This window comes from Puntigrus tetrazona, chromosome 5 (assembly GCF_018831695.1).
Source record: "Puntigrus tetrazona isolate hp1 chromosome 5, ASM1883169v1, whole genome shotgun sequence".
Classification (NCBI taxonomy): Eukaryota; Metazoa; Chordata; class Actinopteri; order Cypriniformes; family Cyprinidae; genus Puntigrus; species Puntigrus tetrazona.
This window is the reverse complement of record NC_056703.1, coordinates 10214072-10228150: the sequence shown is the minus strand read 5'-3', so window position 1 is coordinate 10228150 and position 14079 is coordinate 10214072. Positions and strand designations below refer to the sequence as shown.

General features: G+C 36.4%; 1 protein-coding gene across 5 annotated transcripts in view; it reads left to right on the top strand.

The window, feature by feature from the left end:
* Positions 1 to 1265: 1265 nt before the first annotated feature.
* trpm3 (transient receptor potential cation channel, subfamily M, member 3) overlaps positions 1266 to 14079 on the top strand; it is a 106529-nt gene continuing 93715 nt past the window's right edge. Inside the window, exon 1 of one of the 5 annotated variants that reach the window (XM_043239649.1) lies at positions 1266 to 1286. In XM_043239649.1, coding sequence (XP_043095584.1) covers positions 1281 to 1286 — 6 coding nt within the window. In that variant the 5' untranslated portion in view covers positions 1266 to 1280. Of the gene's footprint in view, positions 1287 to 3365; positions 3731 to 14079 lie in introns of those variants that run through there. The other 4 variants (XM_043239645.1, XM_043239644.1, XM_043239650.1 and 1 more) reach the window with 4 other exon arrangements.

The following is a 14079-nucleotide window of genomic DNA, read 5'->3' as shown; positions in this document are numbered from 1 at the left end:
TGAGCTCACAGGTTGTTAATCAGTAATGCATGTTATTAAAACTTAATTTAATTGTATTTATTTTTGAACATTTTTAACAGCACAGTTCCGAACTCTATTTTTATATTTAAATATATTTGATGATTGTTTCATCATTTTTAATTGGTTGCAGTGCCTTATTAGAAAATAGTTAGTTTTTTGCTTATTAAATTGCTCCTTGGGTAAGAACAAAAATGAGCTGGTTGACAGCACTGTTATCTTATGTAGTCTATGCTGTCTCAAAACGTATTGCTATATTCAACTTGTTTCATAAAACACTTTACACAGTTACTAAACTAAACTAAATAAACTACGGACTAGCTATATAGCTGGATAATGTACAGTACAGTACAATAACAATAACAATAACATTTTGCCTCAGTTTAGAAGTTTGCATCATTAATTCTCTTACTTTCTTGTTCAGTACTGTCAATCTGCTTTGAAATGATCTCTGCTGGGTAAAGTGGTCTAAAACTAACGGACAAAAAAAAAATCAGTATGTTCTTGAAGTAGCATAACACCCAACAGATCAGTCTGAACCTCTTTCTACACACTATCCACACATTTCCTTTACATTTTCACTGCACCACATTATTTTAGGATGGAAATGCTTCGCCTTTTTGACTTGAGGGGATTTACCTTTTTTTTCTAATAAGAGCCCTTTGCCACTTTGATTTCAACAGATGTGTAGTTTATGTCTTACAGTTAACCAATCATACTCCAGAGATTTCTGTCATTATAATTTTATCATTTTATGCAGCAAATGAAATGAAATTTAAATATCTTATCATTATAAATAAATTTTCCTGCGTTTGTGTCTCCTCCAAGTCACTGCAGGCTTACACATGCTGACAGATGAAGATGGTAACAGGTTTTTATTGTTCTATAACTGCAAAATAGTCATTACTTCCTCCTGCATTTAATACTAAACTAAGCTTCACATATTCACCCTTTCCTTGTGTGACGTTATTTAGCTATCCATTCACTTGGAATAAATCTATCTTTATAAAGGCACATTTAAAAAAAAAGATATATGAGATGATTATCCTCCACACAGGAGGCATGAATTATTCAAAATACAGTTTAATCATCTGAAAAAGAAAAATATTGCTCTAAATCTTACATTAACATTTTTTTAAAAAGTATGCATTAATGACATTATAATCTAAATAGAAAATGAATGTTCTTTGTTCCTCATTGAACAGGACTCCATGACACGAAAAGTCCAGGCCAGGAGAGTTTTGCAACCTCTTTGCACAGAAATGAAGGTAAGGCTATACAGTTTCCCAAAGCATTCATCTGGGTTTTTTTTTTTTTTGGGTTCATTAAGTTCAACCAGCAAATATTAAAAATATATATTTTTCCTATATTCTGTCTTGTGTAATCGCTAAACATACTTGTTACTGAAAACCCTTGAAAATGGTGGAAAACAGTCTCTGACTGATTTAATTTATCCCAAAATTGCTGGTCAGAGTTAGGGCATAATGGATAAAACGACCACAGTGAATAATGGCAAATGATTGGCCCCTCTGAGTCACACATTGGATGGTTGCAGACAAATTTTCTGTCCTATTAAAGTAAATTTTTAATCAGATGGCAAATTTGAAAAGCTCTACTGAATTTTTTGATAAGTAAATCTGTAAATGGGTACATTCAAATCTATGCTATAAAAGTTATTTATTTTGTATTTGAATTAGTCATGCACAGCCGAAGCCAAATTAAATATAGATTAGCTTGCTGTTTATTTTAATTGTTCCCAAAACCATTTTTATTTGTGATTTTGAAAAAGAAACTAGTGATGTTTTTTGGCTGTTGTTCTGGTCAGAAAATATGTTGGTCTTATTTGTTTTCTCAGATCTAACAAGCAGCTTTTTTAATAAAATACCATGCTTACTTCCAAGGGTGATGACTCAGTATGCTGTAGGCTTTACACAAGGTTACATGCCGAGATTTTTCTTTCGGTTTCTTAGTCTGCTTGCTTTTTTTAATTAAACTTGTTGAAAATCCTTTAGAAACGTGTTACTTTCTTACTGCTAATCAGATCAGAGGTCTGTCGGATTATCCATGAGCCATCACCAGAACCTACAGCTCCACAGTGAATGATGTCTCACTTTACAAACCCAATCCTGACTCTTTTTTTTTTTTTTTGGAATCCCAATTATCTCTATTTTAAATTTGTAGTTTCTAATGCCATAATCATGTCTCTAAAAGATGTTCTGTAATTTTTGTTCAGTATATATTTTTTAATAGTTGATGTAAATTGGAATGCTAATGAACTACCAGCTGTGCTGGTATGGTGTTTTCTTGTATCCTTGGCAACTATGAGTGGGTGGGTCTTAAGCAGGGTTTATCACACTGTACAGTATGTTAGAGGTGTAAATGGGATGAAGGATTTGTCAGGTTTTTGATGTGTCTGCAAATCATTTTATCTTTCATTTGTTTATATGAATATATTGTAGGGATGCACGATAATCATTGCGCGATATGTAATGCTAATCTTGTAAGGCGGTTCTTTAATCGGCAGTAAATGCCATCACGTGCGTGATTTCCCATCGAGCAGCATTTACTACACAGAGCCGTTGTTCACTGACAAGCTTTGCATTGTGCATCTCTACTATATTGTGATAGTACAGATTTTGTGTGGTTGCATTTGTAGGCCTAGATTTGTTCAAAATGATCTCAATTTCCACATTCATTGCTTTGTGTATTTTTTATCTGCTCAGCAGGTGGAAGTTCCTCAATTACTATGTAAAATAGGTCTGTTTTCCCCAGTTGTGAAACACACATGACAGTGCATGACAGATTTCCAGATCGTTGTGAATCACCTTTAGTGTTAAAGTTAAAGTTCTTAGGTTTTGAAAGTGGTAAATCTTTTTATACTGGAGAGCATGTGGAACTCTGCTGACGTGAAGCTTGCATTCCTTTGTCGATTAAAACCAGTGTGGGACCACAGGGGAGAAAGAGACGGGGGAACCTGTAGAAACCCTCAGCTTCTGTTTCGTATAACCCTTTAATCTCAGCAAACGCTGAACGGCGCAAACGGGCGACACGTGAGCTGTGAACCCTGCTAGTGAAGCAGATGAGAGAGGGAGATATAACAAGTGGAGAGGGAGGGAGGAAAGGAGGAAGGGAGGGAGAGTGTGTGAATGAGGGTGGGGAGAGAGCGTGAGGATGAGAGCTCAGTTCCAGAGTGACTCGCTTTGCCTTTGCCCGCTCAGTTTGAAGACATCAGGAGACTGAGACCAGGAGAGGAACCTTGCAGGCGGGGCTGTGTCGACCACAGTTTTTTTTTTCTGCCTCTCTCCTTCTGTGGTGTTCTTTCTATGGGTGAAGCCTCCTACATTAACTGAAGCAGCAGGACCACATGCAACAGGGTGTAGAAGCCAAACTTCCTCCATTTCTTTTGCTCCTCTGTTCAAGAAAAGAGCAGTAAAGAGATGCCCTGACACTCGAGAAGAATTTAAGAAGACGAAACATCACAGTGTAGGGTTCCTTGTTCTTTCGTTCTAGTTTTGTTAAGGAAACCTTCAAAGTTATGACTAAAAGAAAGTGGGAGGGGAGGAGAGAAGGCTTCAAAGTCAGCTCCACAAGGGAGGAAGCGCAGGGGCCCGGGCGCCCCTCCACCAGAGGGCGCTTCTCTGAATCGTGGAAGAGGCTGAGCTCCAGACAAGGGTCTACCAAGAGGTCAGGACTGGCCTTGCAGCAAGCAGCGGTAAGAAGCAGAACAGCATCTGTGTGTGCTCCGTTCTTCCCAGTTTGTTAAACTTGGAGCAAGGGGGGTGGGTGCAGGGGAGGAACCGGTGATGGAAGGGAGGAAGAGCAGAGGACGAGGGCATGGGATCACACAGAGATGGAGAGGGGGTGCAGGAAACAGTCTGACTTAAGCAGGTGGGAATCTAAAGGTCCCCTTCTACCACGGAGGATGGAAAGTTTCAGCATGTGTAGCACGTTGTGACCACTAAAGGGTTTTTATGATAATGAATGTTGTTTTCATATGCACAGAACAGAAGCATGGAGTGAGACAAGTGAGAAGCTTTCATTGCCTTGATATTGACCACAGTCAGGTGTACACTCAAGACCAAGTGCCATATGGAAAACGTCTGTGTTCTAAGTAGGGGGGGAAATCTCTGTAGTAAAAGATTTCAGGCATGTGGTAGTTTTCTAGCAAGGAAACTCCAACCCCCTGATGTTTCTTCTCATTTGGGCTGACTTAATGTCTGTAACAGTCGATTAGTACAGAATGAGTGGAAACTCAGTGGGTCAGTTGTTGCTAAGCACACGAGCGTGCCCTGAAGCATGCTCTAAACCATCTGTCACACACCGAAGACAGATTCTTTTGCCACTATTATGCAAACTTCAATTTAAATGACTTAGCTAGAGGGATTGATACTGTATTTTTCATATTTATCCATTTGTTTTTTGTAGAAAGATGACGTTTTAACCTCGGTAAGGTTATTGAAATTTGATGCATATAAAAGAAAAGTATGTGGTGTATATCCCCATTTAGATAGCTAAGCAAACATGTGTTTAGTGCTTTTGAACTTACAGTCCAAAGTTACTTGTGATAACACATTGTTGAGGTTGGCTGATCAAACACACTGCATGTCCTGAGGACCTGAGGATGGCAGTATAAGAAAGTCCATGTAAGGAGTTTTGAGTTCGTTGACAAAAACTCTAATTTGTCTTTTAAAGCTATTGCTGCGCTCTCGCAAAGTCTTATGTTGATGATGTACACCTAAAAAGGTTTTCAGTCATACTGGTATTCTACATTGTTGCAGATCCAGTCGATTTGTCACCAAAATAATGTTAGATAATTTGCCAAATGAGAAATCACATGAGTGAAAGGTGTTGCTCTTGAAAGCGTCAGTACAAATTTATATAAAATTAGTGGTGTTTGGCGTATTGTAACATAATTGTTCATCACAAAATGTAAAAAAAAAATACTACATATCAGTTAGTTGTTACCTTCCAGAAAAATTCTGAACTACTGGTATGACTGGCCAGTTGAGCCCTGCACTACACACCAAAAGATGTATGCACTGACATAAACAGAAACTGCATTAATAGAGATGGTCTAGTCATTAACTAGCTGCTTAGTCTTAAGTGCAGTTGCAAATAGGCTACTCAAATGTAGCAGAGTGGCATTTTTAAGTAGCCTGTAGACAGTATTTTATGCAAACAGAAAATATTTTCTCCACCACTGTCAAACACAACTTTATATTCAGTACTGTTCTGAATGTTAAAAAAAGTATGCAGTTCATGCATGGATACAAATACTGGAAATAAACTACATGTGAAATATACTTAATGTGGAATATCTAGAGTCTTGATGCATGTCTGAAAAAAGCTCTAATTTAATGAAAAGGGGATGTTAGTGTATTTCAGTGCCTTCAAAGCAATTGTGTGGAAAGTTCACTCATCTACAGTGTGTTTAAAACCATACAGTGTTACTTTGTGTTTCATGCCTAAGCTCTGTTGTTAGATACTACATTTGTATGAACAGTATTGTCTTTATGTGGGTGGGTGTGAAATTATTTGTGGTCATGTTGCTATAGAAACGTCTCCGTTTTGTTTATCATATAGATCTTTTGAATCACAACTTATCAACTTTGACGCATCTAGACTGCCCATATCCACTGGCTTGCATTTCATTTGAACATGTACAAACTATGCGTCCATGTCATCTAGTGTAAATTTAGTTTCAATAGTTTAATAGAGGCATTTTTGTCACAAGGCACCTTCTGCAGAATCAGGATTTTAAAAAAAAGACAAACGTGTCACCGAATGGTGTTAGAGAGACATTAAGGTGTAAAATGCATTTTTGTTGCATTTATAAATTGTAATGAGAGAAATTGAACTTGCAGTTAAAAGTGTCTTTGTTAATGTGCATGTACTCCAATAGTAACCTTGAGGAGTTTTATAGTTTTATATCCCAACTCAGAGGAAGTTTGCTTTTATGCTTGGCAGGCCGGACATTAGGCACTAAGTGGCAGTGCAAACAGCGAGGAGAGTATGCGTGCCAACACTACTGCTCAAACTGCCTAATTGTTCTGTAACATGGTTTTGAACCAAATGAGGCTGATGAGAACCTTGGCAACTGTAGCTTGGAAACAGAGTACTTTATTATTTTTTTGTTTCTTTATATAGGTTTATCTCAGTGGGAGGTGTTAAGAGGGATATTGCTGTAGTATTTTGAACTATAGAAATTCCCAGTCAATATTATTTACTTAAGTCTTTATGTGCTGTTTAAATTCTGATGAAGTCCATATTTAGGATTAAAAATTTTAAAGCGTGCACTTTGTCATATTACGCCCCTGTTTGGTTACAGTCTGAATTTATCTGACTCTGGAGTCACCACATACGTGTCCCCTTGTGTCTGACTACAAAGACTGCTTTACGACTTTCCTGTTCGTAAACATTCAGAAAATCCATCTCGTGCTCGGTTGGTTTTAAGGCTGTCTTAAACAGCATTACGCTGGGCAACTGAAATAGGAGCGGATCAAAGTTTGGAATGAGCCATTGCAACCTCAGGAGGCTGATTTTGTGCTGCTACCACAGGGCTTTAAGCCTGGCGGATGTGGCTTACTTTGGTTGTTATAGCAACAGTTGCACATATCACCCGGCACGTTTACAGTCCACTTCTCATTACAGTTACAGATATGTCACTAGAGTTCACATGATATTTAAATTAGTCTATATTATTGAATACTATCGAAAACTAGTTATTTCATCACTTCTTGTCACCTCAGTCAAATCTGTGCTTTTGTTGGGAAAGGTGGCAACCCTAATTAGCTTTAGTGAAATGTTCGGGTCCAATATAAGACAAGCTCAATTAACAACATTTTTGGCATAATATTGCTTACCACAAAAATTATTTAGACTCGTCCTTTACAGTGGAAGTATGAATTTTGAATCAACTCTTCTGTTCAAATGTGTGTATAATTTGTGCTATTACATTGTTCCTATCATTTTTGCGGTTGTTATAAATGTAACATTGTCTTGACATTTAAAATGTATAACACAGAAAAGGTGTTTCTTTTCTTTTCTCAAAAAAACAAGTTTATACAAACATGTTATTTATGTCTTGTAAAACAGTGAGTATTATAACGAGAAAAAAGCATAAAATAATTTTTTTGTGTAACAAATGTTGTTGCTTGAGCTTAACCTGTATTAAATGCACATATAAGGCCTGTAAAAGCTTATTTCCATCTTCAGCAGAAGATTTCATTTTTCTGCTTTTGACCGATCATGCCACTGCAGAATAACCCAGGTGCCTAGGTCTCAAATCACCATCCCTCAGCATTAGATGAAATAACAGGCGTGAATTGGAAAGGTCCTCCCTCTGGTAAAAACGAATGGCCTCTGGAGAGAGAGAGTCTCTGACAGCTGAAAAAGCCTAACAGAACCCAGCACTCCTCTCAGCGGATTAATGAGCTCACACTCCTGCCTGTGTGCGTTTCTGATAAAAGCTTTTTTTTTTTCTCGAATGGCAGTCACCACAGGGACCTAGGGAGCCTGTTGCTAGGATGGCCTCAGAAACAATATAAATTTTATTTAAAAATACACAGTCATAATCAGAATTTTGCACAATTTGTGCATTTAAATAACCTAAAATTTAGCTCAACCGTGTACACCCTCTGTGATTGTGCTTTCTCTGTACAGTATGAAAGCAGCATCTCCTTTAAAAAGCTATTTCATAAGTACTTTGTTAAAAGTACAGTTCACCCACAATGCTTTGTCATAACTGGTATTTCTTTCATACCCACTCAATACCCACCAATACCCATTTCTTTAATAACCACTTTTTGTTAACAGAGAAATAATTATTTAAATGTATCTGAAAAGGAATGTCGCTGTAAATTATAAGAGGACTTTACACTGTACATTTAACTGTATTGACTGTACTGTAAAATTACATGGTCATGTTAGATTTATAGGGCCTTATGAAATCCTAAATTAAATTAAAAAATTACAGCATGTCTAATTAATTGAAATACGGAATATACAATATTAAACAGCAGTTTAATACCCCCCCCTGGTAGTGGTCTACTTACTGACAGTTGACCTGAAGAGGCCGTTTGGTCGTTTGGTTACTGCATGAAAGATGGAGGCGCCAATGTGCACAATTAATGTTAAAATACTGACCATTTTTAGTCATAAGGATAAGAATCCATTTATCCTTTTTCCCATTACACACTGGCTCAACAGACTGTCTTTAAAGAGATGATGGTACATCGGTAACAGCCAACAAACCAACTAATCAGTGTATTTGTGTCAGATTAATTTTATCTTGGCAGTATTTACTCCCAGCTCATGCACAACTACCACAGCTTTTCCATCTCATTTCATTGCATCACCCGTGTTGAGATGACAGAAAAATGCAAAGCATGTGACTCCTGTCTCAACCAGCCGTCCACATTAGCATTTCCCTCCTCAGATTGGGTGGAGTGCCCCAGGGATGATGCATCTATTCATTTCAGTGTGGATAGCCCCTTTATTGTGGTCAGAGCGAGTAAGTCTATAATAAACAGCATTATATTTTATTGGCTATTCCTATTATCCGCTAATTGCCAGGTTGCCTTGGTAACACACTTGGCACAGGGAACTAATGTAAAATTTATGTCAAGCGAGTGTGGCATTTCCTCCTCTGCTCTGTTAGCATAGTTGCACTCAGCTCAGGGATCAGGGGTGCCATACTATGAAAATAGATTCATCCTGTAAGCTGTGTCAAGATACATATGTTTGTTGTTATTAAATGTTAATTTATAGCTCTGTCGACTTACTGAATGACCCTACCCACTCATTTTTGGGCATAGCTAATAGGTTTGGTAGCACTTTGTTTTAAGAGCCAATTCTCGCTATTAACTATTTGCTGAGTAGCATGCATATTGCTTGCATGTTGGCTCTTTATTAGTACTAATAAAGTTCATATTAATACCCTATTCTGCATGACCATATTTAAGATTCCTAAATGCACCCCATACCTAAATGTAAAAATTTGATGTTATTTACTTAAAAATATATCTTGTGTCATGGTTAGTTATGACAATACAGTTAAATCCAGGCCCAGTTTGCCGCAATTTGTTATTGAATTCATATGCATGACTTTATGGTAGATATATTGAATATATGGTTGTTTTTTTCTGTATGTTTTATAATTTTATTATATTTGCCATTTTATAAAGTTAACCTTAATGAAATTTTTTTTTCATACTATACATCAGCATTATAAATGCTAAGTCTCTCAAAAGTGAACTTAAATAGCTCAATGCGGCGGCACACTGCATATCACAAACACAAAATCTTAATTGTATTAGCAAAAAATAGTTTGGGACTGCTACTTATACAGTATTAGTCATTTTTAACAGTCTTAACTGTTTTAACGTTTTTATTTTTATATAAATTATCTTAGTTTTTTTAAAGGTGTGTGTTTTAAAGGCGTTTTAGTTTAGTGTTTTTTAAATTTTTTTTATAGTTTATTTAAACAATGTAGTTCAAATTTGAATTGGCTTTTGGCGCTAATAATTATTATTTATTTCATATTAATTTGTAACATTTAAAGTGATTTTAGTTTAGTGTTTTTTTTGTTGTTTTCATTCATACAGTGTAATTTAGAATTTTTGTGGTTATTGGCATTTACATAAATAATTTGTAGCTTATCGCTAATTCTCATTTTAATGTACATATATCCCTTAAGTAAATCTGGCAAAACCTAATTTATTTATTCTCATTTTGTCTACTGCAACTCGTCTTTGGCAGAGGTTTGTAACTATGGCAAATAATTGTCAGAAATTAGATACATTTGCATATTTGTAGGAAGTCATTTGGGAAGCACTGCAATTTTCATAATGAAGGTAAAAGGAATGTCACCACATTTAAATAACAATTGTACCAGTCATTTTACATTTCATAATCAACTCATCTGCTGCAACAGGACAGAAAGTCTTAGTTCAAAGAGGCCAATTAGTGGTCTTCATATCTCGCCACAGCCCTTATTAGTCTGACAAAAAATTCATGCAGAGGGAGATTGGAGCAAGAATAGCTCAGGCCTCTCAGTGAAATCCTGCAGAGTTGAAGATTCATCAACATAGAACCTCATAAAACCGTCTGTGCATCCCCTATTAAGATGAGCAGCTCTGTTAAGTATAAAGCAAAGCAATAACTAAATCAGTTCATTTTATGTGAAATACTCTTTTATAGGGCTGTAACATTTACATAAAATATTTACCTCAAAGTTTTGAAGCTCTGAACAAACAAAGCATTTATATTCCGGTGCTTTAAATGCCATTGAGCTGACACTTAATATGACAGAACTTTCTCAAAGTGTTAGAGAGATTAAATGCTCATAGTCACGGCATTTATTAAATGCTTTGTTTTCGTTAGCTTTCTAAGATGTGCGGGAATTGCTCTCGTCCAGACCTGTAAGTGTCTGTCTTCTAGTCATTTGTTTCTGTGGGGATCACACACCCACACGCCAATTTTAGGATTTTCTTTTTTGCAGCCAATTCAGACGAGACTCAAAAAAACGGTCTTGTCCTTTTTTGCCAACATTTGTTTCATGTAACCTTTGTTGTGTCTTTGACGCCATTGAATTGCTTCTAGGGATTATTATATTCCGGATTTCTCTCTTTATCGCTTTCTCTTTATAAAAAGCTGTTTTGATCTCAAAAAAGCATCCCCACCATTTGATAATGGAGCCTTTAATGATGGCACCTTTGACTGGCATCTGCTATAGTCTGAAAACCTGTGTGGGATGCTGTGATGCTGATTGGACAGTCTGTGATAAATTGCGCTCAGACCGAGACTCAAACCTGTTGGGTTACTGAGACTTTAATTAGAGCGTTCTCCAGCAGTGAGACTAATTGCATCGCAACCTTACAGTTTATTTTATTTTAATTGTAATATATTTTTTTTCCTTAGTCTCCTTTTGGGAGGTGAAAGGTATTAGTTGATGCTTTAATTAGCTGGTAAAGGCTGAAAATCTCTTTCCTTAGCTTGACAGATTGCCACTTTCAGGTCATGTATGTGTCTCATTGTAATACCGCCTGAGCTGAGACAGAAATGAAATGGATTACAGTTACATGGAAATTATGTTGCTCTTTTTACAGGCACATTCAGCCAATGACACCATGCCAGAGAAAAGTACTGAGAGACATAAATACTCTTTTTCTTCTTTTTCTAAGAATAAAGGAAGGACCTCTCTCAAAAATAAAACAAGAATTGTGAGCAAGTTATATAATTTGTCATAGAAAGAGGCTTTAACAACCTGGGGCGCTACTGCTGAATACTGTAGACTTTTTGTTGTTATTTTGCAAAAGTTTGAAAAACAAAATGTTCAAATAGGCCAGGTGTATTGTAGAGTAGTTAAGGAGCTTAAGGCAGAGTTTCAGGACCAGAAAGATTGACTGAAGATGCATGCAGTACAATTTACATACTTGACAGTGAAATATTGCATCTATTGTTTAAACAATTCCTCCCCTTCAGGCAAAACAAATTTGTATGCAGTGTATAAAGCAAGCCGGAAAGCAAAGGTAAAATATAAAAATAAAATCAGGGAAAAGAAATTAAATGAAACAATCAAAGAGAAGAAGCGAAGGAAAAATGGAAAAATAATTACATATATAAAAGTAAAGAGAGGAAGAAATGAAAGAAAATGAAAGAAAATGTGGAGATTCAAACTAAATATAGGTAAGGATACAAAAGAATATTAAGTGGTAGGCTACAGAAAAGAGTAGCAGCAATGGAGTAGTTGTAATTTATTTCAAGTTTAATCAAAGTACAGGTTTGACTATACTTTTAAAATGCACTCACTTTTCAGAAACATCTTCACTAATTTAGTGAAACCTGTTGAACGCTTACTAGCGAGTCTTCAGATCCTGTGGTTATATAAACTCAATGTTTAGCACAGTGAGTCTGAAAGTTTCACTATTCATCATCTTAAATTTTCACACATAGAAACATTGCACGTTGATTCCAGTGCATATTAATTCATCCGTTTTCTTTCTTTTTTTTTTGCAAAAAATTGCAAAACAGTTAAACGGTGAGAATGTTTTTTTTTTTCTCGCTTCCTAAGAATTTGAATTTTGATTATTTGTTAAATGAAAAAAACCCTCTACATTTGAATGCAAAAGGCACACGAAATGCAACGTTGTAGGTGTCATTGCATGCTAATGCTTTTGTTAGCCTAGTTGAACCCACTAGATGCATTACTGCTACGTTGTTCATTTAAAATACTGAGGAAAACAAGACCATCAGTGTGAAAAAGATGTTGTTTACAGTGAAAATGAAACCACAGAATGCATATTGCATTTTCTAGAGGGACATCTATCACTGTCGCACTCACTGCTTGTACAAGAGAGACAAATGTTTTGAAAGCCATGTAAAATTTATGTAAGTTCAACTTTTAAAAAACAAAGGACTTCATCATGGTTTTTCCCCATCCGACTGCATGTCAGGTTTTTAAATGAAGAAAGTAGTGGATTCTTTGCGATTAGTTTTGGAAATTAAATTATACATACGTGCACAGAGCTCTTTTTTCAAACTGTTTAATTATATATGGTTTATAAAATTTTTTTTAACATTATGCACTTTTACCAAAGATAGTCGTGTTATTATCTTTTGAAGAAATGTGCTCAATATTTTGCCCGATGTGCCCTCTTGTGGACTCATGAGAGAAGCCAAATGCTTTTTCCCCCTAACTAAAATTATGCTTTTTAAATTCAAATATATTTCAAATTTTGATCACATTTTAAGCAGAAAATTAGAATTTAGTTTTTCAGTTATTTTGACAGCCCTAGAACTCTGTGTGCAAAGAGATTGCACAGGGCCTGCTATGGATGTGAGAAAGTCCCATCCGATATAAAATAAATTAGGATTGGTGAAAGTTTCGGAAGCATGATTGACCTAATGTGAGGTCATATTTCTCTTTAAAAATGCTAAAATGTTGGACTCTGTGTGCAATGTCCTTTACAATAGTGAGGGTTATAAATCTGTAAAATCATGCACAAGTTTCTGTGAGGAGTGGGGTTCAGGTTAGGTGATCAAAAAATATCAACCTGGTATAAACAGGGGCCATCTACGAGATATAGTCAAACAAATGTGAGTGCATCTGTTTCGTAGGTCATATAGAGATGCAGTTAAAAAAGATATAAATGAAACATTTGTGCCAGGAACAGCATCATGTATATTGTATGTAAAGATTTGTTTGTCTCCATTGTTATAAGAATGATATTTTCAAATCAGACATTCACGTCAAACAAATCCTCAAGCTTTTTCATTTCAACTTTGAGTACTCTTTTTAGTTTTTATTATATATCAAAGTACCGTAAGCATAGTCTGTACTAATGATGCGTGATGTGCTGTGTACCTGATGCGTTGAGGCTGGTTTTTTGATGGCAGCTCACTGGGCCCTATGGGTTTGATGACTCCAGATGGGGCAGTGAGCAGGGAGAGATCAGCCGGTGGAGGTCTTCCTGAGAGAGGGAGGAGACCCAGTAGGAGACTCATCCCATCCTCTGACTCCTCCATAGCCCCACAGAGCTGCTATTATCCTCTTGCCTCCAGGGCCAGGCTCAGCATCACAGGCTTAGAAGAGCACCAGTGACAGCGCGGTATTGTAAAGAGGCGCACACACTTATACGCTCATCTCAAATATTCAAATATTCATCTCAGATATTCATACCAAATGCGCACTCGCATCCCTCAGAACAAAATAAGCATGCTAATACAAAGCAAGCGCTTGTAATACCTGTCACACCTGCAATTAAATACGCCTTCCTGCATTTAAATGCACATATACACAAATAATTGCTTTTATTCACAGCAGCGTACACGATTATAACAGAGCATATGTCTTCGGGTAGTAAAGATCATCTTCTGTAATGTTAGCAGCCTTTTTACATGCATTTTTAATGAATTTGTACTTTTCAGAATCATTTCACAGTGTGCAATACAATGTCATTCGCTGACTGGCAGGTGGGAATTGGTTTCATATTCACACTCGTCTGTTCATAAATCAGATCTGGCACAGACGCTGCAGAAGAAAATAGCTTGAATCTGTAA